Here is a 27,728-nt window from a genome sequence, read left to right on the forward strand (position 1 = left end):
ATGTCCCTAGGCGTGAAACACCGCCGTGGGGGTCGGGGGGAACAAAGCCGAAAGGGGGGCGGGCGGTTGGAGACTCTGCGCCTGGGGGTGCGCGCGGAGCGCCGATCCTTCGCCGGGCGCCGCGGGACGGGGCCGCGCCCTGAAGCGACCGGGGGCTCGCGGGGTCCCGGCCCGCAGCGCGGCCCCGTGGGGCGCCGGTTCCGCTTCCGGTGGGGCCGGGGCGGCGGGCGGGGGGCGGGGCCGCGGGATCGGAGCGTGCGCGGTGCGTCCGGGCGGCGCTGGGACCCGCAGAACAAGGGGCGAGGGGGGAGCGGCGCGGGCAGGCCGCAGCCGGGCCGGGCCGAAGCGGGAGGGGGCCGGGCTGGGCCGGGCCGAGCGAGACCGCGGCGGGAGGCGGCCGGGAGGCGGCCGGGGGTCTCGGGCCGGGCCGGGCCGAGGGCGGAGGAGCGGTGGGCCCGGCGGCCGGGCAGGGGCGCCATGGCGGCGGCCGAGACGAAGATCATCTACCACCTGGACGAGCAGGAGACGCCGTACCTGGTGAAGCTGCCGATCCCGGCCGAGCGCGTCACCCTGGGCGACTTCAAGGGCCTCCTCAACCGCCCCAACTACAAGTTCTACTTCAAGTCCATGGACGACGACTTCGGGTGAGCGCGGCCCCTGGCCGGGCCCTCCGCGGGGCCGGGGCTCAGCCGGCTCCGCCGCGCCCCGCAGCGTGGGGGTGGGACGGTGGGACGGGGCGCCGGAGTCCCCGCCGTGCGCATCCCCGCTCGCGTCGCGTGGCGCGGTACCCCGGAGCCCCCCCGGCCTCGGCGGTACACGGCTGGCCGCCACGGCCCCGCGCTGAGAGCGGTGGTGGCGGCCCCCGAACGTCGCCGTTCCTTTCCCCGAAGGCCGGGAGCCTTCCTTTGTGTGCACCTGGGGAGGGTGCGAGGGCACCGCTCCCTGCGCGGCCCCTGCCCGGGACGGCGTGGCTCTTCTCCCATCCATTTTGGGGAGCACCGTCCATTTTGGCAGTCCCTTCTCCCCTCCCCCGGCTCTGGGATGGGGAAGGGGACCAGCCGTCTCCCGCCTTCGTGCAGGGGGATTGAGAGCTCTCCATGTGCTGCCCAGCTCTGGGCAAAGCATACGAGATGTCCCCTGCTCCATCTCTAATCTCTAGTGACTCCAGTGAACGCACGGAGTCCAGGGTCTGTGTGGGAGAGGGGAGCAGCCCTGCTTTGTTGTGTTGTTGTGTCCCCTGTTGGGGCAGCTCTCCTCCAGCACCTGTGTTTTCATGGTTTCTTCCTTGCTCTTTCCATCACGTGTGGTTGTTTGGGTGCAAGGCAGTCAGTCCTACCACAGACAGTTGTGTTGACTGATCTGCTCTGGAGCTGCTGCCTCCTATCTCCCTGAGGTCGTTGACTGACTTGGGGAGCCCCGTGAGATCAGATCTCAGTGAGACCCTTTGTTTGGTCCTCATTTCTAGGTGACACCTCTGGCTTTGTTGTGGAGCTCCCTTCACAGCTTCTCTTGGCCTCCACAGCACGTGACCCGTCACCATCCCTAGCGCTTTGCCGTTTGAAAGAGTTGCGTGATCTCCTTCCCTTTACATTTTTTCCTCCTCTGAAGATTGAGTGTTTACAGTAGGTCTTGCGGATGGAGGCTGGGACTGCAGAGAGCTTTCAGTTTTATAGCCTTCCCAGTGTCTTCGTGCTGTGCCAGAATGCCTCCCTGGGCTGCGATTTTGGCTCCTGCCGTAAGTTACACAGGGCTGGGCCTGTTTGGGGCTTGGATGGAAAGCCGTGTGGCTGCCTCAGCAGGGGGTGCTCTCCCCTCTGCAGCCAAGCCATCCCAGTGCCCAGGTTCCCGTTAGCTCGGGTGGTGCCAGCTTTCAGATGAGGCTTGGAAGTTGGAGTCACTCCTATGACCACAGTCTGGGACGCTTCGCCTCCCTGCATTCCTCCAGGCCCAGCAGAGAGCTGCAGCCCTCGACAGCTTCCCCCTTCCCTCCATCCAAATAGAAGTCCTCAGCCCTCATTTTCCATAAATCTCCCCTGTGCTATCAGTTGTTGGCCGATGGTTTCCTGTCCCTCAGCTGTTGGGTGCTACGGAACAGCTGTCTCTCCTCGGCTCTGAAGGGACCGTGACTCAGTGGTGGGAGAAGTGAATTCTCCATTCTCAGCGCACGCTGTTTGTAAACAAATGCTTGGGGATCCTTTGAAATGTTCTTGAAGTGAATTCAAACTTGTCTTGAATGAAATACTGCCATGTGGGTGGGAGAGTGTCTGCGCAGCTATAAACAAAGTTTAGTAATAAATAGCAGTGTCTTGAGTTGGGAAGAGGGGTCTGGTGGCAGCAACGTTCTGCCTTGTGCCTTTTCATCCTCCTCTGTGTCTTTAAGGCTCCGTGAGAGGAGGCAGATGGTGGATTAATGAAAGTTGAAGATAAAGCGCATAGGGTACGAGGAGGGAGAAGGAAGAATGGCTCAGGAAGACCTGGTGAGGTCAGATGCGCAGGAATGTGGGAGATGAGGATGATTTCAGCTAGTTCCTCTGGGAAGAAGTGACTTTTGAGAAGTAAAGGTGGTTCTGCAGCTGGAAGAGATCCGTTGGGATGTAGGTGAGGTCGTGCCCCATTGTGCCAAAGCACTGCATGGAATGGAGGGCAGAAACCTCTCCTGGTGACCCCGGGGCTGCCCCATCAGGGTAGAGGTATTTGAGTCTTTCCTCCTTTCCAGACAGCCCAAGGAAGCCAGAGAAGGGTTGGAGCAGTCCAGCTGCAGCATTGTCTCCAAGATGCTGTGGAGCCCCAGGAGGCACTGGAAATATTTTGGGATCCCTGCTAATTGGTGTCCGGGAGAAAGCAATCAGTTGGTCTGCAGGGACAGGCAGGACAGAAGGGCAGGAGGAACGTCAGCTGCTCCATATAGGCCTGTAAATATTGGAGCCATTAGTGAAAACCAGCAAGAGATGAATGCTGGCTGTGCTCAGCAGCTGTGTGCCAAAGAAAGGCATTGCAGGGCCATGCGTTCATCCCTCAGCCCCTTTCATGGAATCACAGCGTGGCTGCTTGGTTGGAATGGACCTTGCAGGGCTTAATTCAATGTTTCCTCTCACCTCTGGTGCTCAGATTGAATAGGTTTCTCCCTCTTCCTCCTCTTTGGAGGTTGTGCATCTCCAGCCCAGCATTCCGTGCAGCTTGCCCATTCCCAGGGCAGCGTTTCAGCTGCAGTCTTGGTGTGTGGGATTTTTTGTTCTTTTGTTTATCTTGTTAATATTTGTTTGCCCTGAGAATCAGGGCAGTGATGGAGCAGCTTCATTGTTTACATCTCCTTGGAAATGGGAGGCTTTCCAGGTGGCTGTGCCAGGGGCTCATCCTGGTCAGCCCCAAGTTAAGAATGGTGCCATGCCCAAGTGGGAAAGAGGAGAAACAAGAATTCATCTAATTGAGGGGAGAGCAGTAGGAAAGCTGCAGTGCTTCTTTGCCTCAGCACAGAGAACACAGCCTGAGCCCAGCTGTGCGGAGCAGTGATTTCAGGTGTGGACACTTGTATAGCCATGCTGACTTCATGTTTAGCTAATCCAAGAACTGGAGACAGCAGGAAGAGCTGAGCACCGATGGTGGAAGCTCAGCAGTGCGTAGATGTGGTGTATTCTTCTTGGACCCGAGCTACTTCGTGTGCTTTGCTGTGAAATATGAGAGTATCCTTTGCCCTGCTCAGACAAGGAAGGTTTTGTCTCTCTGGTTTAAGTCTTTTCATCCTGTGCTTTCCAGGTAAGATCTGTGTGCTGGTCAGCAGGAGAGAGGGCAGTGCCGTGCTCTGCCCACTGGTGAGCTCTGTGTTCTCCACCCGCAGCCTTTCAGGGACCTCTGAAGAAGCTGTTTGATTTCTTTGTTCCTGATCCATGCTGCGGATGTTCTTGCAGTGATCGTGTGGCTGACGCTGTGAGTTCTGTGGGCAAGAGAATGTCTGTATGGATCTCAGAGTGTTGGCTGCTACAGCTGAAGATATTCTTATGCTGATTGAATGGTGATATCCCATGGATTGTTTTTTTTCTTGTAACTGATGCTACTCAGTGCTGTCAATAAAGGGGTTTCCATAGGGGCACGCTGAAGTTAAACTTTTCAAAGCAGTTTCAGTTAAAGCAGTGTGATTTATGCATCCAGGTAAGTTCTCAGTACATGGCTTTAAGTTCTGTCTCCTTGTCCATAAATCCCAGAGCGTCTGAAAGCCTGAATTTCTCCACTGTGTGGAGAAAGCGCTTGGGAAAGCATCCTTTGTGATGGCTTTGCTTCTCTCTGCCTGGTCAGGCTGAGCTGAAGGGCCACTCCTCCTGCATGGGGATCTCAGCCCTGCGTTGCTGGGAGGACCTGGAGCTTTGGGGCACAGTGTGGGGCGGTGCTGCTCCGCTGCTGCCTTCTCCCTCTTCTCTGCAGGACTCAATTGCAATTTGAGCTTCGGAGCTGCCATGATTTGAGGTCTCAGCTGTCAAGTGGAAATTGGTATTGAACTAATCTCTAGCCCGGTGTCTAATCCAGACCTGCTTAATTATCACCTGCCCTGCGAAGCCGGGTACGAAGCAGTGATTAGGGCAGCGTTCTGGAGGCAGAACAAAGCAGGCGCTGCTGGAATTCCCAGCACAGGGGTCAGATGCCGTTGGTATTTGGCGACCTCACCACATGTGCATGGGGAAACGCATTGACGCTCACTGAAGGGCTGAGTGATTTATTTTTATTGCAGGATCTTTTTTTGAGATCGATGCCGGGAGCGACTGTCCTTCTGGCTGGAATCGTTGGGAGCTGGGGAAGGGATCCTGAGCTCAATAAGCAGTGTCAGTCCTGAAGCCTGCTGGCACGGTGCCCCTGCCTTCCTGCCAGGTCTTTGTAGTGCAAGCCTGGGGGAGTTGCTTCATTTTTGCTTTGTTTTTTTTGAATTGGAAACTTTACTGTGTGCAGAAGACCTTTGCCTGTCCCATGCTCCCATGGTGATTCCATGTCAGTGTGGGTATCACACAGGGAGGGGATGGCAAGGAGTCTGCACTGAGACTGTAAGTGAGCTGAAGCTCCTCCAGAACTGTGCGTGGCTCTTCTGTATGCTCAGTGCTTCTGTCAGCAGCAGCACTGCCCCACTGCGCTGTGGCCATTGCATCTCAGCACCCAGCCAGTCCTCAGTTCTGTGCATGGTGGGGCAGCAATTCGAACCTGAGCCCTTCAAAGGACTTAAGACTGCATCAAAACACCTGTGTTCTCCTGGATCCAGAGATGATGAGAAACATTGCCATGCTACTTCAGGGGGAGATGGGGTGACCTGTGCTCCTGAACCTGTGCTGGCTGCTCCTTCTGTCTGTTTGGAATTATGAAAGACTCAGCTTTCAGGTCTGTGCCCACAGTGACTTGCCTTCTAGCGCACAGCGGGTGGAGGTGGCTTCATACCCTGCACATTTCCTTCCTTGGATTGAAAGGTAGCCTGGAGATCAGACCAGTGAAGCTGCTGTAGAGCAGCACTAAGGCACATGAGCAGCCGCAGCAGTTTTCCTCTTTTCTGCTTCAGAGGAACATGGTTCCCTGCCTGCTCATGGAAAGGGCTCGGACCCCATAAGCAAGGCTCTTCTGGAGATGGTTTGGGGCCATTTGTATGAGGTTAATGCAACCCATGCCTCTGTCTCCTGGGCTGGCAAGGGGAGCTTACAAGCAGGAGGAGGACAGACTTTTTGCGTGGTCTGATGGTGATGGGACAAGGGGGAATGGCTTTAAACTGAAAAGAAGGGAGGTTTAGGTGAGACACTAAGAAAGAAGGACTCAGAGGGCGGTGAGGCACAGGCTGCCCAGAGCTGCAAGTGCCCCATCCCTGTTGGTGCCCAAGGCAAGGTTGGATGGGCCCTGGGCAGCTTGAGCTGCTGGGGCAACCAGCCCACAGCAGGGGGTGGGGATGTGGGCTTTAAGGCCCCTTCCAGCCCAACCATTCTGCGATTCAGTGATTTTTATGATCTGCTCTTTCTGTCCCTGCTCAGACCCAGCTGGGCTCTGGAGGTGGAGGTGCCCGGCTCCGTCTGTTGTGGTTGGGGCTGTGCTGGTGAAGGCCACGTTGGATGTCACAGCCTGGTTTCTCTGCCCAGGGGTGGTGTTCTGAGAGCCAAGTTAGCCAAATTGGGCTGCAGACCAATTTCCCTAAGGCCCTGTCTGTGCTACGCAAACAATGGAGCTTTACAGCAGCTATTGAACTTGTTTGCAGGCAGAGCTGGTCAGGATTTTTTTTCTTTAATTGAATGCATTTCTACCAAAATATGGTGTTATATTGAACCAGCATTTTACTTGGAGAGGTATTGTTTTCAGTTATGTTTTTGATTGAAATGTTTCTTACTTTTGTTCTTGGCCAACTTGGGGGAAAAAGGAACTGAGTATTGACAGAGAAAATTGGATTCTGAGGGTCTCTGCCATAATGAACTGCTGCTCCACCACCCTTGGCTGCATCCAAGTAGATACAACAGTGTTGTGGTTTGGGTTATTTGTGTAAAAGCCCACGGAGAGCTATGCCTGCAGGAAATCGCCTTCATGTTGTCACAAAGTTTTGCATCACACTGCACAGCTGATGAGGCAGCAGTGAGGGCTGTGTTTCTCTGGTGTTTCCTATGGATTTCCTCCTCCAGCCATCCCCTGTTTGTTGTTTGGAGCCTGCCCTGTGACCCCAGTGGTTTTCCAGGAGGGGATGTGGCACCACGTGGCTGTGTCACTGTTTGTCCCAGCTGTTACACAGCAGAGTGAGCCCTAACTTTGTCTGTATGCTCTAGGAGTATAGGATGCATGTGAGCTTTTGTGCAGTACTGCTGTCTGCAAAGAGCTGCACTAGAAATCTCACACAGCTGCCGTGCAAGTATCTCCCTGAGCCTCTGATCTGAAGCTCTCAGTACCACTTGTTTCCATCACTGCTTTTGTTGGGGTTTTTTTTGGTAGCAATAACATTGAGCCCATCTGGCAATGGTCGAAATTCTCTGGAGGGTTTGGCAGGCAGAGATGCCTGATGCTGGCCTTCCTGTTGTGCAGTCCTGTATCGCGGGGCAGGGTTGGGCTGTCGTTGCTGTATTGGTTGTTTATTGAAGATGTGCCAGAGGCATTGTTTCCCCAGGCTGACCACTGAAGGCAGCAGAAGCAGTGGTTGGTACCCTGCCCCACTGAGTATTCTGTTGGTTATCTCCTGGCTCTCGTGAGAGCACGTGGCTCATGATAGAACTGGAGGACAAGAAGATGCAGCAAGCAGTGACCAAATCACTGCAGTGAGAGCCCAGTCCTGGCTGAGGACAGGAGCTGTGAGAGAAGGAGAGGTTTGCTTCTGAAGAACTGGCACCGACTGCTGTGCTGAAAGGCTTTCCTCTGTTTTGTGACCTGCCCTCAATGTCTAGAGAGGAACTGGTGTGCTGCGTGGCCCCTCTGGTGGTTGGCAGCTGTTTCTGTGATAGCCTTGGAGCTTAGGGTTTGGCTAAAGGAGGCTGGGGTGCTCCTCATTTCCTGGTGGCAGACTGGGCAGGGTGAAGGCTGCTGTACTGATGGTTGGTTGCTATATTGGCTTCAGGGTGCAGCAGCTTCTTACACTGAAGCTTTTTTTTTTTCTTTTCCAGAAGCTGTGATGGATATGCAAACTCCATCCTGCTGTTTGCATGCAGCTAACAAGTTGTCCCAGTTCATTCAGTCCTGCCCAGCCCAGCCAGTATTTTTGTGCCATTTATACAGACTTGCCCATGGGCCTGGCTGGGGCTGAGCTGTGCTGGGAACCTGTGCAGGAAGCTTTGCCACTGCACTGCGTTGGGTCATTTGAATGTATTCTTAATGACTCCTGTGGCTCTGAGGAGCTGCATGGCCCTGTGACAGGCCTCCCTGTTGTCTTAGGGAGCTGGTAAATGCACCTGAAGGGGCTCGTGTGAGATAATTTTCCTTCCAGAGTGAGCTGTGGAATGACATGAAACTCTTCAGGTTACATAAATCCAGTTATTCCCTGCCCAGGGATCCTGGAAGGGACAGAGGAAGTTCAGGAGGCAGCACCTGCTTCAGCCTAAGGTACGCTCTGGCTGGGTTTCCTTGGGGCAGCTCAGGTACGTACTGCACAGGTATGTAGTATCCATATGGGGCTGTGTACTGAGTCCCATGTGCCAAGCTGGCTCAGAACCACTGCATGTTCCCCATGCATGAGTCTGGGATCCTGCTGCAGCGGTCTTCTTGGATGGGCTGGTATTGCCAGCCTGGGATGCTTCCAAATCTTTTGGTCTCTTCTTACAGCATTACCTTTGGTGCAGTCAGTGCCTGTGCTCTGGTACAGGAAGCAGTGTGGTAGGTGTGTTTTCTGGAGGTGGGGACTGCTTGTGTCACCTGCAGGCTGTGCATGGAGTTCCCTGTTGGCTGGCATGGAGTGCTTTTGGTGACTTCACATGTGAGTGAAGGAGAAGTGCTTTGTGGAAATCTGGTATCGATATCACAGAAATCAGTAAGCTCAAAACCAAGGTCTTGTAACTTGATTTATCAGCAGATCCACCGACCCAGGAAATGGCCCTGTTTGCAGTAATGATGCGTGGTGAAGGTGACTGTGTACAGTGACCAGTTAATGGCTGTTACTGAGCTCACAGGATATTTGTAACTGCAAACAGATTGTGCTGCCTTCTGTTACGCTTCTCCATCCTTGCAGGACCTGGTTGCTGGCAGCCTTGGATCTGAGATCTCTGGAAGAGCAGTGTTTTGCATCACGTGTGGCAGTGAGTCCTGGAGGCCGCTGGCCACTCTCCAGCCTGCGGTGCAGCTGTTGGGGTGGCAGGTGGGAAGGTTCGCAGTGTTGTGCAGCAGGGTCAGGTCAGGCTCGGGAATGTGCAGCCAGAGAAAAGCAGCTCTGAGTTGTGTTTCTTCCCTCGGAGGTGGGGTATGTTGCTTCTAAATTGCAGGGAAACCTTTCCTCCTGTTGAAGAGGCTTCTTGGTGGGGAGGCAAGTCCCAGCAGGCTCCAGGCTGACTTCTGTCCGTGACACCTTGCTCAGAGTACTGACTAATGCCAGCCATCACTTAGACAGGCAGCTGAATGGCACAAGCTGTGCTGCTCGCAGGAACGCCTTCCTTCCAGATTGTCCCTGCATCCTGTGCCAGGAATGCTCTGCAGCTCCTTTGGAGGAGTCTTTGGCAAACAACCATCTCCTGGCTGCCTGGAGAGTGCTTTATCCAGCAGAACATCCATCCAATGTCAAGAGGAGTCCTCTGGGCTTTCATAAAGACTAGAAAGAGAAGTGGGAATTTCCACTGCGGAGAATAAACCAGCAGCAGGGTGGAGACAGCTCGCATTTTCTCTGCTTCTTGGCTAATCAGATTCCTTTCAATTTACAGTAATTGATTGGCTCCTGCTTTACAACTAGCTGTCACCCGATTTCTTGAGCTGAGGATAGAGTGCCAGCACATGCTTGGTTAGACTGGGACGGGAGCATCTCATCTTTTCCTTCCAGCAGTTGAACAGAATGTGCCTGTTTGCTGGGTGCTGACTGCAGGACGAGCTCGGCTGGCTGGGGAAATGGAGCTTGGTAGGAGATTGCTCTGCTCAGTGTGTTGTTCTTCCCTGTATCTTCAGGGGAAGGTGGTTGGTATTAGCTAAAAGAGGTGATGTGTATGGAAGGCTGCTTAAGTACTTTCCAGTTGCACTCTGGTTGTACAGGGAATACTTGTACCATTCCTTCCATCAAAGGCAGGAGGTCAGGTGAAGCAGCCAGCCTTCCTCTGCCTTGAAATGGTGTCGTGTACCAGTAGGCTGAGCCTTTAAAGTGTGATCTTTATGTTCTGCTTTCTTCCAAGTTCTTTCTGGCCTGCTGACAACTTCCTGAGAGTTAATATTTTGTGTTTTGCCAAAGTTATTCAAGTTCTGGAGGTGAAAGAAAAGGATGCGTGTTCCTGACCTAGTGATGGTCAGAAGTGGTTCTGACCATTCAGGCCCCTTCACACTCTCTCCTTCCTTCAGCATTTCATGACCACGGGGATGTAGTGTCACTGCTTGCCCTTTCTTCATGGTGCTGCAATAACCTGTGATCAGCAACAGCGTTCTGTCTTTGCTACTATGCATCTGCCACAGCTTTGAAAGGCTCTTCTTTGCATGAATCTTTTTCGTTGTATTTGGCAAAAGCCTTGTGATAGGATGTCAAGTTTGGAGCTTTAACTCTGTTGTTTTTATAGGGGTTGTCTGTGTGGTAGACCCAGTCAGCAGAGCTGTTGCTGCAGGTATCCCAACTGGGTAGGCAGAGTAGGAGCATCATTATCCATTATTCTTCTCAGTGCCTTCTCCCACCAGCTGGGAGGTTGGGCAGGTCTCCTTGGGACACCCCCAAAGCTGTTTGTGCCAGGAGAGGGTAGGTGTGAGCTGGTCAGCCCTTGAGGGAGGGACGTGAATAGAGGCTGATTTGTCACCTCTTAGGGGAAATGCGTTATTAAATACAAAATAATTGTTAGCATACCAGGAGAAATGAACCTTGCTGTTCCCCACAGAGGTCTGCTGAGGTCTGTGCCTTCCCAGTCCAACTTTAACCAGCAGAAAGGTGCTCCAGGAGCTGGGCAGGGCTGCTGTGTGGGTCCTGGGACCAGGGAGGGCTGGCATGCAGGTTGTCACGGGGGCAGCTCCCAGCCTTCCAGGTGGGGAGGTCTGGGTGTTCAGACCTTGTTTCCCACCCTCCCCCTCTTCCCTTTTTTCCCCTCTTCTCCTCTCCTTGCTCTCCCACTGAGTTGATGCTTTTCCAGGAATGAGCTGTACTGCTAGCCCAGCACATTCCACAGCAGCAGCACTTTTTTGGCAGGAGCTTTGCCTGCTGTTAAGAAAAAGCAGGACTGACTTGGCGTCCCTCCGCCAAGGGCCAGGATAGGAAGGAAGGCCCAGTCCCACCTTCCTCGCGGTGTGGGCTGAGTTTCCCCTGAACCATTCCCTGCCCCAGCACCCAGCCTGGGGCTCCTGTCCTCTGCAAGGAAGGTGAGGAACAGCCCACCCAACATTTGAGAGCAAAGCAAGGGGTGTAGTGACCCTCGTGCTGGACTGTGCAGACAGCTCTTAGAGTTCCTGGGGAGCTGAAATCAGAAGGAAGAGTCTGGCTGGGCTTCTGCAGGCAGGTCCGTTTGTCCTGATTTCCAATTCAAAGGGCTGAGAGTGTCACCCAAGCTTCAGGGCCCTGCAGAATGCTTGCTTTGATGGTGGCTCCCAGCGTCCTTCTGGGATTTTGAGCTCGCTGGGCAGGATGAATTAGTGGAGGTGCCTCCTGCAGCCCCACACAGCTTCCCCCAGGTCAGTGAAGGCTGTCCTGTCGGCCTTGTTGCAGCCAGATGGGCAGAGCAGGAGGGGCTTGTCGGCTGGCTTTGAAATCCAAGGCTTTAACATCTCTTTGATAAGGAGTGCTCCGGGGCAGGCCTGCAAGGTCAGGCAGCTTGTTCTCAAATGCCATTCCTTTTCCAATCTTTGGGCTAGGTGAGCACTAAGCCTGTCATCTCCCATCTGGTGAGTGAGCACAAGTCCTCCTAGAGCCAAGCATACTGGTGTATGTCCAGTGGACTGTAAGAGTGGACTGTAAGTGTGTTTGTAGGAGTTCTTGGGGAAAACAGTTGCCATTTCAGATGTCACTGGGGCAGGGACTGCTCGGACTATGGAGGGGATCGCATGGGGATGCTTTGGGAGTGTGGCTGAGGGAGGCTGAAGATGGAAGAAGTTGTTCACATGTTTTTGCTCTTAGGCACCATGTCCCTGCTCCTGAGTGCAGGCAGTAGCTTGAAATGAGGTGATGTGCTGTCTGAGGAATCCTTGTAAACTGCCCTGTGTTTACAAGGAGAGCAGAGATGGCTTCTCCTGCTCCATGCAGAGCTGTGTGTTGTGTTTTTGAACAGGAGCCCACGTACAGACAGTGCTGTGAGGGGTTTTGTCCTGGCACAAGGGGCAGGGGCTGTTAATTGACAGGAGGAAAACAGCAGCTCCCTGGGAGGGGGTCTGATGGAGCTCAAAGACTCACCCATCTGCAATCCCTTTTTACCCTCTGCTGCTATGACATAGAGGCACAGTGGAAAATACTGTGTCGGGGGGGTTGAAATGGGGAATGTTGGTCTTTGTTTACAGAGAAAGACCTTCTCACCCCAGTGTACCACACCTGCACGAGAGAAAAAAAAAAACAGTGAGGAAGACCCAAAGAATTCCCCAGCTTATGGAGACAGACACCTCCAATCCTCTAATCCTGTTTGATGCACGCTGCTTGCTGTGAAGCCCAAGGTCTCACTGCTCCACTAACGTATTCCTGGGTAGGACCTGCAGCCCTGGAGGGGATTGTATCCCTGCAGGAAGCACATGTGCTGTGTCTGGGCTCAACCTAACAGGCGAAGAGTTTCCGTCCGACATCTCAACTCGGTTGGAGAATTGCCCTGTCCAATTTTTTCTTCTGGCAATGGGACTGCAGAGCTCATCCTCACGGCCCCAGTGCTTGATCCTGGAGAAGGGAGGATTTTGCTCCACAACTCAGCAATGCTTGCATTTGGATACTAACACATGAAGGTGTTTCCTTGTGCTGTTCAGCATCATTAATCTATACAATCGTTTGGAGACAAGACATCCCTGCCCTAAGGCGTGTGTGTACTACAGGACTTGAAAATGAGATTGCATTTTTTGGTGTGCAAATGTCTGAAGCTTGTGCTATTAGATAGGAACGTCTCCTGACTTAATTTTTTTTCCTGTGGTTCTGCAGGAGATGGGGGCTGGCAAGGTCAGAGGTGCGATCTGCCTAGACTGCACTTCTGGGCAGTTACAAGAGGGGATTAATGTCAGCATTTAATTTCTTGTCTTTATGATCTTGGAAGAAATATCACTGTTCTGTGAAGGGCTTTCAATAATTGAGCTAAACAAAGGAACAGATCTTTTTTCCTCTGCTCTATTGGTTTTACATCTTCTTTTTAACGTACAATTGTCAACACTTAATTGTGTTCTCAATGCCTGCACCTCCCCTAATGACAAAACTCCTTTTCATCCTCACCATCGAGCTGTCTGACATGGTGAGGGGTTCCCTTCTCTCACGTCTCTTCTCGGTGCTGACCGAAATGCAGCTTTTCTGATCACTGCTAGGTCCTGTGATTGCTGTTATCTGAGCACCCTGCCCTTAGGTAGGGAAACTGGGGGACAGAGCTGCTGGAGAGGAGCAGTGACTGCTGCTGAGCATGCAAGGCTGAGGCTCAAACCCTCCCGGCCGTGCCTTGGTTTGTGCCTCCGGGCTTCCTTCTCTCCCCAGGCAGTCAGCTGGTGCTACTCCATCTTAGCTCTCCGTCAGACCCACTGTGGTTGGCGGGCCCTGCTCAGGAGAGACCTGCGCTGGCTGCAGCTAGAAACTGCCTTGCATCCGCAGCCCGGGCTGGGCTGGAGGCCACCGAAGGGAGGGGAGAGAGGGAGGTGGAAGACTGGATGGAGCTCAGCAGCTGTGTGCTGGTAACCTCAGCGCGGCTCCTAGCGCAGTGCTCTGCGAGACGGCTTTTACTGCCTCCTCCTCTCCTGTGCTCACTCTCTCTCTTTCCCCACCTTCCCTTCATTCCTAGGACATGACTGCGTGGTATAAAATACCCTCTAATTTCCTGAGCTGCTCTGGGAGTCCCCAGAGAAGGCAGCGTCTGCCTGCCCGTCCCCGTGTCCTCATTGCTGGCTGCCAGCAGAGCAGGAGGGAAGCTGGGAGCACGGCACCTTCCCAGCCAGCGGAGAGACAATCTGCTGGCTTTATCCAGAGCATGGGGATGGGGTGAGGGCCGAAGCTGGGCTTTCTCCCCTCCCTTTTCACCCTTCCCCCAGCTGCATGGGAGCAGATGTGCTGCTTGTGTCAGCCTTGGCAGGCTCCACTCTCCTCTGCAAAACCCGAGCCCAACTCCTGCAGCAACCAGAGCCTCGTCCCCTCCTCCCCCTCGGCCTGGCCCCGCACAGCCGCCCCCGTGTCGCTGGGGATGGAGGCTGAATCATCCGCCCACTCCGCCTGCCTCCCCGTCACCCTGCCTCCTTCTGTCCCTCCTTCTTTCCCTCCCTCCCTCCTGCAGGTCTCTTTGTTGGAAAATTCAATGCAGATGAGCACTTGGGAACGCTGGGCCGGGCGCCCAGTGCATGGTTTGTCCACGGCACATTGGTGTGGAGCGAAGCTTTTGTCGCCCAGGGGAGGTCAGACACAGGCTCGCCTGGGCTGCAGCCTTCCAGCAGGGAGCTTTCGCCATCCCTCGCTCCCTGCCGCGTTGCACACACCCCCAGCAGGGCTGCAAACCTGGGAAAATCCCAAATTGGGCTGTCCTGATGGTAAAAGTAAAACAGTCCCTCTGCCATCAGCATGGAGCAGATGTTTTCCCCAGGCTCCTAAATGAGAGAGCTGGAACACCACCCGGGTTTGCCTTTTGGGGATTCCCAAAAGACCCTGCAGTTCAGGGCCAATTCATGGGGAGGTTTCCCCGCATGGCCGCCAAGGAGAGACGTGGCACCGCACACAGCTCCCCCAGAGGCTGCTCAGCCGGCTGTGGTGCTGAGAACGCAGGCAGAAGTACAGCTGTGCAGCTCAGGTTTTGGAGTACGGCATCTCAATAGCTGGGATTGGTTTGAGGATTGACAGACAGGAGCAGAGCTGCAGGGAGATCCCTGTGCCCTGTCCTCCACTGTCAGCTTTTGCTCTGCGTAGTCTTAAGTGTATAATTCACCTTGCTGTGGTGACAATAAGGAACGGGGCTGGGAGAGGGGTGCTCTGTTGAGGTGGGCAGGGAGTGCTGACCCCAGGGTGTCTGGGGCTGGAGCGAGGTGACGGAGCGCTGAGCGCTCAGACAGAGGCTGCTTGTTCTGCCCTGCTGAAAGAGGAACAGTTCGTTTGCACCCAGCGGTTGGTCACCTTGACCCCGCAAATATATCACCCCGTCCCTGCAGCCACAGACCAGACTCTGTGTCCCCGAGCACGCAGCGTGCAGTGCTGGAAGTTGGCTCTGCTTGGAGCTCTCTCTAGGAATTGGATGGGCTCCAGGCTACTGGCGACAGCATGAATGGATGCGAGCGCGGCCAGGCCGGGTGCGTGCGCACCGGGAGCAGGGAGAGGCAGCTCACATGGGCTGGGAAGGGTTGGCCTGCGTGCCCAGGGGGCTGTCCCACACTTGTATCCTCATTGTCATGGAGCATGAGGGAAATCAGCTTGTTGAAGACTGTTTTGCCGTTAAATCATCGAATCATTTGAGTTAGAAAGGACCTTTAAAGGCTATCTAGTCCAACTCCCCTGCAATGAGCGGGAATGACTACACCTCAGTGTATTTATCAAAGATAGATTCACTATGTTTAACCATTACTACAAGTTGGTTCTGACTGGAGAAAAGCTTTAGGTGCCCAGAGATATTTAACAGAGAAGAAAACAGATGTTTGCACTGTTGGGGGGAAAAGAAATCAGTGCTCCTTCAGTGTGAAGAGTGATAGCAGTGCAGCTGCTTGTGTAATGCAGGAAGATGACATCCCGGCACAGCTACAGAGCTTGATGCCATGTTGAAATATTGTGTGTGTAATTTAAAAGCAACAGTAACATTTGGGAGGCTGCGTGTTTCATGTGTTTCGCTTTCATCTGTTAGATGATTCTGGCGCGGGCTGTGATGATTTCAGATCTTTTTAAAAGAGGTTTAAATTATGCATTTCTTGAGAAGTAAGCGGAAATATGTATCTGGGTGGGTTTTTTTTATTAGTTTGTTTTGTTTTACTTTTTTTTTTAACTGAATCCAGAGCAAGACAGCTGGATGTACCCAAAGGGAGTCTGTTCTGCCTTGGTCTTCTCCCCTCCAGCCTGGCTGTGGTGGCTGTGACACAGAGGGGATCACACAGCTCCTCTCTGTCCCCTCCCAAAGCCTGGGCTGTTGGCTGCATGCTCCCCACAAGGAAGGTCACCTTTTCCCTGAGGATCTGGGTCCCATTCTAACAGTCTGCTCTCCTTCACAGGGTGGTGAAAGAGGAAATCTCAGATGACAATGCCAAGCTTCCCTGTTTCAATGGCCGGGTGGTGTCGTGGGTAAGCATGTCCCTTCATTATCTTGCTGCTGCCTTCTCTCTATGAAAGCCACCATTTGATTGCATAGCACCAACTAAATCATGGGGACTGCTCTGTACTGTCGAAGTGCTAACTGCTCATGAAGCTGATAACTGGATTATTGTGCTCCAGACTCTCTGCTGGAGGCTGCGCTGTGTGGTGCTGGGTCTCCTGTGCCAGGCAAGATGTGGGATGCCTCTGCCAAGAGCTGGCTGTAAGGGCTGCTTGGCAGAGGTGGTGGTCCCAGCCTGTAACCCATGTGCCCCTATGGCAGGGTCAGCTTTCCAAGGAAAGTCCTGCTCCGGTGACAAAGGGCTTAAGTGACTCTAGTGCTGGTGAAGCCGACCGGATTGGGCTGCCCTGAAGACTAAAGGTACTGCCTGGGCAGCTGCAGAACAAGCTTCTCGTGCCGTGCCATGCACATGCTCTGCCCCCTGTCCGCATGCCTGCCTGTGCCCCACGGGGGACCCTCTGTTTGCAGGGGGGAAGAGGGTATTTGGTCTCCACAGGTCATCATCCCTTTTTCCCCTCTGCTGAGCTGCAGTTTGTGCTGATTGGGTTGCGTGAATCCACTCCAGAAATAGAACCAAGACCCAGGTGCTGACAAATAGTCCATTAACAGTGGAAGATATCCAGGCTCTTGCAAATCGGGCTGGATAAGACCTAAATTCTTATACCTGCATCAACTAGCGAGGCACGGTGGTGGCACCAAGGAGTGCTGAGCTGCCTGCAAGCTGCAGGACAGGGGGCTCAGGCTCCCACACAGAGCAGCTAGGCTGTGCTGCCCTCCCTCTAGTGGCTGCCCAAGCCCCAGACATCGCCCCACTCCTCCATTTCCAGCGGCCTTTTGTTTTCACGTGCCCTGCCTGGGTAACCCAGAGGCTCTGAGCCCTTTCCATCGCTTATGTTTGTTTTTTTTTAACCCGTTGTGCCTTTTGTTGTGCTTCATATCTCTGTGCAGCCGCAGGCTTTCCTTGCAGTGGCTCTCAAGGGGACTGATGGGTCTCAGCTGCCCATGGAGCATTAGCATGAGCTCTCATCTTGCTGGAATGCTGTGCTGCTGCAGCCTCTGAAATGTTGGCTGTGTGTAGGCATGGTGCCCGGGGTCAGCACCTCCACCAGCACTCCTGCACAGAGGGTAATAGTGATCTTGGAGACCTCTGTGCACATCTGATGAAGACTTTTTCTCTCCTTATTGAGTCTCACTGAGTGGTTTGGGACTGGGAGAGCATTTGCTTTGCTGCTTGTGCTAGACAGACTGGAATGAGGCTATTTTAGGAACTTGGTACTAATTTTAGCTAAAAGAAAAGATAGGGACTGGGATCTGAGTGAATATTTCCTGACAGCGAAGGAGGCAGGAAAAGTGTAGGGTGGTTTTCAGTACCTTCCCTGCAGGAAATCCCAGCCTCGGGAGTAAGGCAGCAGCATTCCCCCTGCTCCCAAACACCCCCTCAGTGCTGTTTGACAGCTGCCTGCATCTGGCTCCTTCTGTCCGCATTTATTTGCCTGGTCTTGACTCGAGGCCTTCAAGCACAGAACACTATCAGTTTTCCCTAGGCAGTGTTGACCACTTGTAGCATCTCTTCTCCCATGTGCTTCCAGGAGGTGGCAGCCGGAGCAGGGATGCAGCCCTCAGGCAGTGGGATGTGTCCTGGGAAGATAAGAAGGGGCCAGGAGCAGAGCTGGGGCTCTGGGTGTGTGCCTGGGGCATGCTGGAGGCAGGGAGGGTGAGCTGGGTGTGAGAGAAGAGCTGGTTAGACACTTGTGAGGGCAGGAGCTGTTGGGCTTGTCCCGGGGCCTGTAGGACGGGCTCTGCAGCTTCTGGCACCCCAGGGTGTTCTCTGCCCTGTCTGCTCCCTTGGCTGAGGGTTTTTGGGGTGCTCTGTCTTGGCATCCCTTTCTTTGTTCCCAGTGCCTCCCTGGCAGCAGACTGTTCTCTCCCTGCTCTGATGATGTGCTGTGGGGTCTTTGTCATGACATCCCAAGTCCTCAGAGGGATGGTTTGCACTGAGTGTTACAGTTCAGGTAGCAGCTGTCAGTTCCCTTCCAGCCGATTTGATGATCCTTCTATCCTGAACCAGACAGGAGCAGATCAGGGTGCAGAGCCCTGCTGCCCCCCAGTACTGGTAGAGAGTCATCCCACTGCTTGCCTCTGCTGTGCAGGGAACATCATGGTGCACACAAATACAAGAAAGAAGAGGTGCTGGAAAGCTCTTAAAGATGGAAGTTGATCTTCCCTTGCTGGCAAGCTTTAGCCTTGCGCCAGGAACTCATTCCCTGGATCCTCTCTCATCTCTGCTTTGAAGGTCCCAGAATGTATCTTGCAAGGAGAAGGCTATTTGTTGCTTTACTGCCCAGTTGGAATTAACCCAGCACAGTGCAGCTCGGAGGTGGGGAGAGGGCAAACCTGCATAGGGAATGATTTTGAGGAAACCACTTTCCTTTGAGCTCAGCTGGGCTCATTGATTTCATTTGATTTCTCACCCATTGGAGATGTCATTCCCCAGGAGAAGCTCCATCTCATTCCCTGAGCCCTGAAATTGGTGATTTATCTTAGATCCAGAGGCAGAGCAGTAGCTGTGCTTGGACTGCCTCAAAGGATAGTTAGTATGAATAGTTCCTGGGTTTTGACTCTGTCTAGGGAAAGTGCAGAAATTTTGACACCTCATCCCTGAGCTCTGGTACCCCCACCTCCCATTAGTGGGGGATGTGAAACTCCTGCTGGGTCCCACAGCCTGAAGGCCAAGCTGTAAAGGCTGGTTAAAACAGAGGGAAGGAGTGACTGGTAGCTGCCTTCTTCTGACATAAGAATAACTAAGGGGAATCCACTCTTTGCTGCAGGGTATGTGTTAAGGTTACCTGAGCTTAAAAACTGTGCAGTGTGAGTGTGGAGGTGATGTCAGTCTCTAAGCTGGCCATCCAGGCTACCCTGCTGGGTCAGGAATTCATGAGACACAAATAGCCAGTGTCTGGGAGGGCATTGAGGGGAACGTTACTACATGCTTGGCCTATTCCATACCCGATCCTGGGCCAGACAGGCTTTTAGCCTTCTTGTTTGGCTGCTCTTGCAAGTGTTCTCCTGCTCCCTCAGCCATTTCATCCTCTGTCTCTCATCCCTCCAGCTGGTATCTGCAGAGGGTTCCCATTCAGATGCTGGGTCAGTCTGTGCTGATAACCAAACAGAGCTGCCGCCCTCCATGGAACGCACGGGAGGAATTGGAGACTCCAGGCCCCCCTCTTTCCAGTAAGTTACCTGGACACCTGTCCTGGTTTCTAGGGACCTGTGGTGGCTTTGCTGTAAGTCAAGGTAGGAAGAGCAAGATTTGGGACACTCCTATCCAAATGGGCAGGAATCACAGCCAGCCATAGGGCAGGATGGTGGGACTGGGAGCAGATTCAAAGTGGGGCTGTGTTATTCAGTAAGCAAAGGCAGGCTGAAAGTAGTGCAGGGAAGTTGGGAAAGAGCTGACATCCTCCCACAGTCCCTTGCCCTTTACTCCTAGATGTGCTGTGATTGCTCTCCACTACCTCTGCTCCTGCCCATCTGAGGAGGGAAACAGTTGATGAGTACAGGCTTATACTAAGTGGTAGAGAGAGCCTTCTTGGGCTATTTCTGGACCTATTTGTCCCTTTATTTCATTGCAGCCCTAATACTGGGGGCAGTCGGGAAAACTTGGACAATGAGACAGAGACAGACTCCGTGGTGTCGTCACAAAGGGAGCGACCTCGTCGGAAGGATGGACCCGAGCATGGTGAGTGCTAACATGGCAGGAGCTTTGCTGGGCATAGCTGGGGGCACCAACTGCATATATGGGGTGGGTCTGTCTGTTATTTAGGACCTTCTCAGCACAGAAGGGCTATTCAGTGGTCTGAAGCAATAGCCGTGTTGCATTGGAGCTTGGTGATAAAATCTTTTGGGTAAAAGAGACATCTCCTGTAAGAAGTGCTCCAGAAGCAAGAGAGAGACAGCAGTACCTCACTCCTGAGTTGAAAAGCAGACTGTGCTGTAGCCTTGTCACTTTGTGCTGGTCCATAGTCTACCAAAGAACCAGCTGCAGTGGTTTTATGCAATTTTAGTAGCCTTGTTCTTAGTGGCCCATCAGCTTTTTCCTCATTCTCTAGTGCAGCGGAAGAGGTATCCCACAGTGAATGAACCTGATCCTTGTGTGTGCTCAGAGCTGGCCTGTACTAGATGGGATTTTGAGGAGGATTCATTTTGAGAATGTTGCCATGAGCCCTGCAGAGGGGATGGGGCTGTTTCCCTGTTCTTGTCCTAAGCATGCTGAGTCTCATTGTTTCATAGCACCCAGAGTGAACGGGACAGTGAAGGGAGAGCGGCGCCGAGACCTGGGCGGGTACGAGAGCTCCTCCACGCTCATGAGCAGTGAGCTGGAGACCACCAGCTTCTTCGATTCAGATGAAGATGACTCCACCAGCAGGTACGAGAAATTAGGTCCTGGCAGAACACGGGCTTCCAACCACCTCTCAGCACTGAGATGCCACTGCAGGGCATAGTAATCCTAGGTGCCAGTGTCCTTGCACAGACCTGCTGCTGTCTTGACTTGACCAGCAAGTCCCTGTGCTGTTGTCTGTCTCCCACATACATGCTCTTCTCCATACATGCAATTTCTATTCCACATACCCTTTTCTGTGACTTGCTGCCAGTGCCATCGTGCCAGCAGCAGAAGAGCTGACTCATACTTTGGCCTCTAGGTTTAGCAGTTCGACAGAGCAAAGCAGTGCTTCCCGTCTAATGAGGAGGCACAAGCGACGCAGGCGGAAACAGAAGGCTCCACGCATTGAGCGGGTATGCAGGGGCTGGCTGTCCTGGGGAGGGTAATGCAGGGCAAAGTGGGCTGCCTACTGGATCTCTTCTCTTAGTTCTTTGGGGCTGATCAGGGATTCAGCTGCATTTGCTTTGGGCACCGCCTTGAGCAGGTTGAATGCAAGTAGTGAGATTTCATATGGTGCTGTAAACCCTTCAGTGGAGCCAGTGTAGCACAAAGAGGTGGGACCACAGACCTCCTGGCAGTGGAGTGGTCGTAAAGGCTGTGGCTGATGCTCTCTGGCTCTACAAAGCTATCAGCATGAGGCTGGGGTTGTGGGTTGTGATTGTGGTGTCGTGGGGGCATGAAAGGAGTACAGGTGAATGGAGTTGGGTCTGGGAATGGTAGCGAGGCACCAGGTCATGTCTCGTGTTTTCTTTATGTTGCAGTCATCATCCTTCAGCAGCATCACAGACTCTACCATGTCCCTGAACATCATCACTGTCACGCTAAACATGGGTGAGTAGGAGGTGTGCCTGGAACTTGCAGTCTTTGCAGCGCAAGATGGGTGGTGGAGAGGGAACTGGGAAGGGGGCAAAGAGAACACGCAGGAGTAAGTGTGAGGGGATGGATTCCTTAGGAAAATAGCACGTCTTGGAGCATTTGCTATCTCAAGAGTTTTTCTGCATTCCAGGATTTTAGGAGAGAGGGGTAGAAGTGACTATTAGCACGTGGTTTGTCCGAAGTTAGGACTGCTCATGCCTGCTGCTACACAGTGTTTTACTTCTTTCTTTTTCCATCTCCGCAGAGAAATATAACTTTCTGGGCATTTCCATTGTGGGACAGAGCAATGAGCGTGGTGATGGAGGCATTTACATTGGCTCCATCATGAAGGGCGGTGCTGTGGCAGCTGATGGCAGGATTGAGCCGGGAGACATGCTCTTGCAGGTACTTCACACCCACATACCTCCATCTTTGAGACTAGAATAGTAGTAAGAAAAGACCCAGAAGCCTCCCTGTGCACTTAAGCAAGCTGAACTCAGGAAGCTGCTCTTGGAAGAGGGAAGCTGAATCACTGCTGAGCAGAGCGACGAGCTCAGCCTCTGGTCACATCTCTGACATTCACCCCTTTATGTTGTTTGCAGGTGAATGACATCAACTTTGAGAACATGAGCAATGATGATGCTGTGCGGGTGCTGAGGGAAATTGTGCACAAGCCGGGGTAGGTACTCAGGTTGCTCCTCACATCCATGAGCAGATGCACAGTGTGTGCTTGGGGTGTGTGAATCACGTCTTCCAGCCACCTCTGCCAGCAGATTGGCAGGAACTCAGAACTTAAGATTTGGGTGTTGCTTTGCTTTCTGGGTTTTCATGCCCAGAGCAGGAATTGGAGCCATCACAGTGGTGGTGTGTGTCCCTTTTTCTGGGTATACTGTGTTGTCTTTTTGCTTTGGCTGACTAGCAGTGGGATTACTGCTGCCACGTTGTTCTGTCCGTGCTGTTAAGGAAACCTGTAGCCAAAGTGGAAGGAGGGGGAGGGAGGGAAGCAAGGGCACTGAGCTGGCAATTTCTCTCTGTCAGTAGAGAGCCAGCATACAGCAAATGCCATGGATCACATAGAGGTTTGTGCCACCAGGCTTTTGTTCTAACTTATGCCTTTTTTGCTGCAGGCCCATCACCCTGACGGTGGCCAAGTGCTGGGACCCCAGCCCCCGGGGCTGCTTCTCGTTACCCAGGAGTAAGTGGATAGCTGACTCACCCTTAACGCTGGTGCCCAGCTCATGTGAGAGCCCTGCCTTAAGCACTTACTTAGTTGTTGTCTTGTTCCTCCTGTGTGTGTGTGTGTGGCTCCATATGACACTGAATTGGGTTTTGATGGGGTTTCAGCTCTCCTGTAGGGAGGCTGCTATGCATTTCCCAGTCCAAAATGCCCACAGGCCCAGCCCTCATTCCCACATCACGCTGGGGACGCGTTTCACTGGGTCAGGGAGGTCACTTGCTTGGAGCGCCAGAGGAAAGAGAAACCCCTCCCTGAGCCATAGGGGGATCTCTCCCTCTGCACCTCTCCTGCTGACCCTCCCTCTCTTCTTTCTCTCCCAGTTGCTCCCCAGCGGATCTGGGCTGGGCCAGACTCTCCATGCTCCGATCCGGGTGAGTCCCGGCAGATACTGGGGATGGAATGGGCTGTGCTGAGTCCCTGTCCCTCCCGTGAGGTTGAATGAATGAGGAGATAATTTCTTATAGTTGCTAACTGACTTCTTCGCTGCAGGTGAGCCTATCCGGCCCATTGACCCAGCAGCCTGGGTGTCTCACACGGCAGCGATGACTGGCACCTACCCAGCGTACGGTATGAGTCCATCCATGAGCACAATCACTTCCACCAGCTCCTCCATCACCAGCTCCATCCCAGAGACCGAACGTAAGTCCTTGTGCCTCCGTGCTCCTCCCGCTGCACGGCTTCCACACCTTCACTGTGCTCTAAGGGGAGCAATACATCTGCCTGGGGACAGCTGGGCTGGGCACGGTCTGCGCTGCCAAGGAAGGGGGTGGGAGATGGCTCTCATCAGGGAGGTGCTTGGATCAATGGGAGATCTGGCTGGGTGAATTTAAACCACATTCTTCAGTCTTCTGCTTAAGGAGAGTAGAAGATCATGGATGCAATCCAATCCAATCTTCTGTGGCAGAAGCACAGAAGAGCATTTGGGGCCTTCCACCTGGCAGTGTGAGGCCTGAGGGATTAACCTTGTCACTGGAGCAAGGCCCTCCCAGAGGGCAAATAGGGCAGGACAGTCTTGTAGTGTGGGAGGGACCTGCAGAATACATGGCTGGTTTGGTTGCTTTCTCAAGATTTTTGGGTAATTCTGGTCTGCAGAGCCCTGAAGCAGGGGTCTAAAGAGCTCATCTGGGCCAAAAAGACAGAAGTTTAAGTTTATGAGGAGCAGTGAATTCCCATGCTAGGCTCTTTTGGCAGTTGCTTGGGATCTTAGCTGATCTTAGCTGCTTGGGACTGGCTGGAAGGAAGGAGACTTTTTCTGCACGTTAAGAAATGACTGATTTGTGAAGGATAACATGTGAAAACTGGAAGGGAGTTATGTTGCACCACAGGGCTGTCTATGATGTATTGTTCCCTGGCCCATTCCTTCCATGTGTGTGATTCTTCCATTTGGTGCTGTTGTCTTTTCTGTCTTTTCTCATCTCTGCTTCCCTGCCCTTTGTCACAGGCCTCGATGACTTTCACCTGTCCATCCACAGTGACATGGCCACCATTGTCAAAGCCATGGCTTCACCAGAGTCAGGCTTGGAGGTGCGTGATCGCATGTGGCTGAAGATCACCATCCCCAATGCCTTCATTGGTAAGAGACTGTGCTGCTTCCAGCAGAGGCAGGGAGATGGGGGGTGGGTGGTCTGTCTCCCAAGAAAACATGAATGAAGGGAGCATCTCTTCAGTGTAAACTGACTTAACAAAGCCATTGTCACAGGTTGAACCGTTGGCTGTGAAGTCCCTTTTTTATGCTTTTAACCAACTTTATGGCCCACTACTTCAAGGGCCACTGTCTTCCTCTTTCTCGTGTTTAACTCTGACGTTTGGTGGCAGGTTCGGATGTGGTGGACTGGCTGTATCACCACGTGGAAGGCTTTACGGACCGCCGTGAGTCCCGCAAATATGCCAGCAATCTGCTGAAGGCTGGCTACATCCGACACACCGTGAACAAGATCACCTTCTCTGAACAGTGCTATTATATCTTCGGGGACCTCTGCGGAAGTATGACACTTGACTTTTGGCCTGGGTGGGAGGGAAGAGATGAAGGGGGACAAAGCCCTGCAGGGCTCTGCTAACAACATGAGAGCACACCTACAGTTATTACCACCAGACTGAGCTCCTTGTTCTGCAGACTCTGGTAGGGTGGGATGAAGAATAGCTCAATTTGTTTGTGAGGTTGGAGGCAGCATTGTCACGTGCTTTATGATCATTTCACCTCCGTAATCTTAGTCTTTTCCTGCTCTGTTTCAAGGCCCTGTATTGCCAGGGTTGGAAAGGGCTGGTGCTCAGACAGCTGAGATCTACTTAAATGAGACGGGTAGAGGGAGTTAATTGGTGAGGTAGAAGATAGCTGTGATGTGGTCCTTTCTGATGTGGCAATTTGGTTTTGATCAAACTGTTTTCCAGCCAGGAAGCGAAATACTTGTATTTCATGGCAGGGAGGGTGCCAAGTTCTTTAATCCCCTTTCGTGCCCCATCATTATCACCTGTGAGGGTGGACATAGAGCTTCAGCATCACATGCGGCTGTCTTTCCATTTGGCTTAGCCTCTCTTCTCTGTTTCTTGCAGACATGGCTAACCTGTCCCTTCACGATCATGATGGCTCCAGCGGTGCTTCAGATCAGGACACTTTGGCTCCGCTCCCACACCCAGGAGCTGCACCCTGGCCCATGGCTTTCCCATATCAGTATCCACCACCTCACCCATACAACCCCCATCCCGGCTTCCCTGACCCAAGCTACAGCTACGGAGGGGGCAGTGCAGGCAGCCAGCACAGTGAAGGTGAGTGGAAAATATCAAAATGTGCCTGTGTGGGCAGATGCAGCAGGAGAAGGCTGCTCCTTTAGGCAGCACCTTATGTTTGGGGGAAGCAAGCGTAAAAGCCTTAATTTTGGTGCAGTCCAGAAGGGTTATGTGACTCAGCATTGAGAGACTGAGAGCATGGAGTGTGCAGACAGATGGCAGTGCTGCAGTGTGCTCAAGTCCTCTCTTGGATAGAGGAGCATCCTTTCTTCCTGGCTTGTCCCCGCCGATTCCTAACGTCACCATGTGTACTTTGCAGGGAGCCGGAGCAGTGGTTCCAATCGCAGTGGCAGCGAGAGGAGGAAGGAGAGAGAGAAGACCGGGGAGTCCAAGTCCGGCGGCAGCGGGAGCGAGTCAGACCACACCACGAGGAGCAGCATGCGGCGTGAGCGTGCGGCCAGCGAGCGCTCGGTGCCTGCCAGCCAGCACAGCCAGCGTAGCCAGCACTCTCTGGCTCACAGCATCCGCAGCCACCACAGCCAGCAGTCGTACGGCCCGCCCGGCCTCCCCCCTCTCTTCAGCCCCCCCATGTTGCTGATGCCTCCACCGCCGTCAGCCATGGGGCCCCCTGGGGCGCCACCGGGCCGTGACCTGGCCTCTGTGCCCCCCGAACTGACAGCCAGTAGACAGTCCTTCCGAATGGCCATGGGCAACCCCAGTGAGTTCTTTGTGGATGTAATGTGAAGCGCCCGTCCCCTGTCTGTCTGCTGCCCCTCCTTTCCCCTTCCATCCCCATGGTTTGTCTCCTAGGACCAGCCCTGGCTTCACCCCTTGTTTTTTGGGATTTTTTTTTTTTTTTTTTTTTTTTTTTTTTGTCTTGATAAGTAAAAGAAAAAAAAAAAAAAAAGGGAAAAAAAAAATAAATGGAACTAAACCTTGATTCTAATCCCTCCTTAAGTGGGGTGGACAGTCCTGGCAGCCTGCTGCGTACCACCAGCCCATCCCGCCACCAGACTCATGTATTGCTGATGGTTATTCCCTCCTGATGGTAATTCCCTCCTGCCATCCTCTCTAACCCCATTAATCCGCATCCATCCCAGCACCCTGTGCTGCTTGCCCGTGTGTCGCTGCTGCCTCACTCCTTCCGCCCTAAACATCTCTTCTTTCTTTTCATCCTTTTGTGTTTCTTCTATCAAGCAGCAAAGAATTACGGGGTGTTTGACTTTCTCTGAGCCTGCTGCCCACAGGGGGGAGAGCTGGAGCGTGGCGTGGCCCGACAGGAGGACACGGAGCTCCAAGGGCGCTGGGCGCGCATGGCGCTGAAGATGGCTGCTTTTCTCCCCCTAGCGGAAGACGCCCTGAGAGGGGAGCCGGGCCCAGCCTTACATGAATTTTAAATCCCTTTGTAGTTGCCTTTCAGCCAATGCTTGAATGTTCCAGGGCTTCAGTGCCTGTGGGGAATGGGGAGATGCTACCCTTTGCTTCCCCTTTGTGCCCCAGCCTTGGGCCAGGCTTGCCTGGGGCAGAGCCGTCCTTCCCCCTGCCCTGTCCTTGGCACTGGGGCCGTGCCCCCTGCCTTATGGGACTTGTGGGACATGGCGCCATGGGGCGAGTGCTCGCTTGACCTGAAGAAGCCTACAGGGGGCCTCTGCCCTGCTCTTTGCCCCCAGTCACTTGCAGGGGCGGTCCTTGGGGCAGCTGTGGCACCACCATTGCTTTGCCGTGCAGCAGTCGGACCTCTTTGAGAGCTGAGAATGCAGCCAATGAGTGAGGGAAGGCACACCTGGGGGAACACAGAGGTCCCCTGTGTTTGTCTGCAGAGAGGGACAGCGCTGGCCTTACCCTGCTCCATTCCCTGTGTATGATGCCTGGGAGGGATGTGAGCTTTGTGGGCAGGGGCTGCAGCTCTGCTGGGCCACACAGTTGCTCCAACCCTCCTCATCCTTCTTCCTTCTCTCAGAGCCGCTCCTCTCCGCTCCTGCTGGGTTGTGGGAAGGAGGAGTGTAGCCATGGCTGCCTGCACCCTCAGTGCCCTCCCGTCATCTCCTTCACTCTTTCTGTTTGCGGTTCTTTTATACTCCAGAGATGAAATGTATTTTGCTCCTAGGCTCTGCCTTGTGCCCTCCTGCCCCATGTTCCCCCCCGCACCCTCACGCCCGTCCCCGTGCCCATGGGATGCAGTGTGATGGCACTGCCCCCTGCACCCCCGGGTCCTGCTCGCTGCCTTGCCTCACCCTGCCCTGCCCGCTGGGTTTTATAAGAACAGAACCAATCTCCTTGTTTTTATTTATAAACATAGTTTTATTGGACTGCTGCCTCGTGTTTTGTTTTGTACCAGCCTCCTCCTTCTCGCTCCCCTTTCTGCCCCTCACTCTGCAGCCACATCCCTCTGGGAAGGGGTGCTCAGGCCGTTCTCCGTTGGGCTGGAAGCAGGCTTGGGCCT

General features: G+C 53.6%; 1 protein-coding gene across 7 annotated transcripts; it reads left to right on the forward strand.

The window, feature by feature from the left end:
- The first annotated feature begins 400 nt into the window (after positions 1 to 400).
- DVL3 (dishevelled segment polarity protein 3) lies at positions 401 to 27,594 on the forward strand. Of its 7 annotated transcripts, XM_052685751.1 has the most exons (18): positions 625 to 644; positions 15,928 to 15,997; positions 16,290 to 16,388; positions 19,138 to 19,259; positions 19,661 to 19,767; positions 20,319 to 20,454; positions 20,729 to 20,822; positions 21,231 to 21,300; positions 21,590 to 21,729; positions 21,927 to 22,003; positions 22,452 to 22,564; positions 22,882 to 22,932; positions 23,051 to 23,200; positions 24,003 to 24,134; positions 24,377 to 24,544; positions 25,112 to 25,324; positions 25,605 to 26,003; positions 26,486 to 27,594. In XM_052685751.1, exons 4-18 carry the CDS (start codon positions 19,213 to 19,215, stop codon positions 26,515 to 26,517), a joined length of 1,929 nt encoding a protein of 642 aa, XP_052541711.1. In that variant the 5' UTR covers positions 625 to 644; positions 15,928 to 15,997; positions 16,290 to 16,388; positions 19,138 to 19,212; the 3' UTR covers positions 26,518 to 27,594. The 7 variants fall into 7 exon arrangements, with proteins under 7 accessions (XP_052541704.1, XP_052541705.1, XP_052541707.1 ...); XM_052685744.1 differs by lacking the exon at positions 16,290 to 16,388 and having other exon boundaries at positions 401 to 644; XM_052685745.1 differs by lacking the exon at positions 16,290 to 16,388 and having other exon boundaries at positions 402 to 644; positions 22,452 to 22,519.
- The last annotated feature ends 134 nt before the right edge of the window (positions 27,595 to 27,728 follow it).

This window comes from Tympanuchus pallidicinctus, unplaced genomic scaffold (assembly GCF_026119805.1).
Source record: "Tympanuchus pallidicinctus isolate F22 unplaced genomic scaffold, pur_lepc_1.0 scaffold22, whole genome shotgun sequence".
Classification (NCBI taxonomy): Eukaryota; Metazoa; Chordata; class Aves; order Galliformes; family Phasianidae; genus Tympanuchus; species Tympanuchus pallidicinctus.

Excerpts from the sequence above, each read along its gene's own strand:
- DVL3 (XM_052685744.1), top strand. The coding sequence starts at position 478 with ATGGCGGCGGCCGAGACGAAGATCATCTACCACCTGGACGAGCAGGAG. Across the intron at positions 19,768-20,318 it reads GAAGGATGGACCCGAGCATG|CACCCAGAGTGAACGGGACA; the intron begins GTGAGTGCTAAC and ends ATTGTTTCATAG. Across the intron at positions 22,565-22,881 it reads AACGCTGGTGCCCAGCTCAT|TTGCTCCCCAGCGGATCTGG; the intron begins GTGAGAGCCCTG and ends TTTCTCTCCCAG.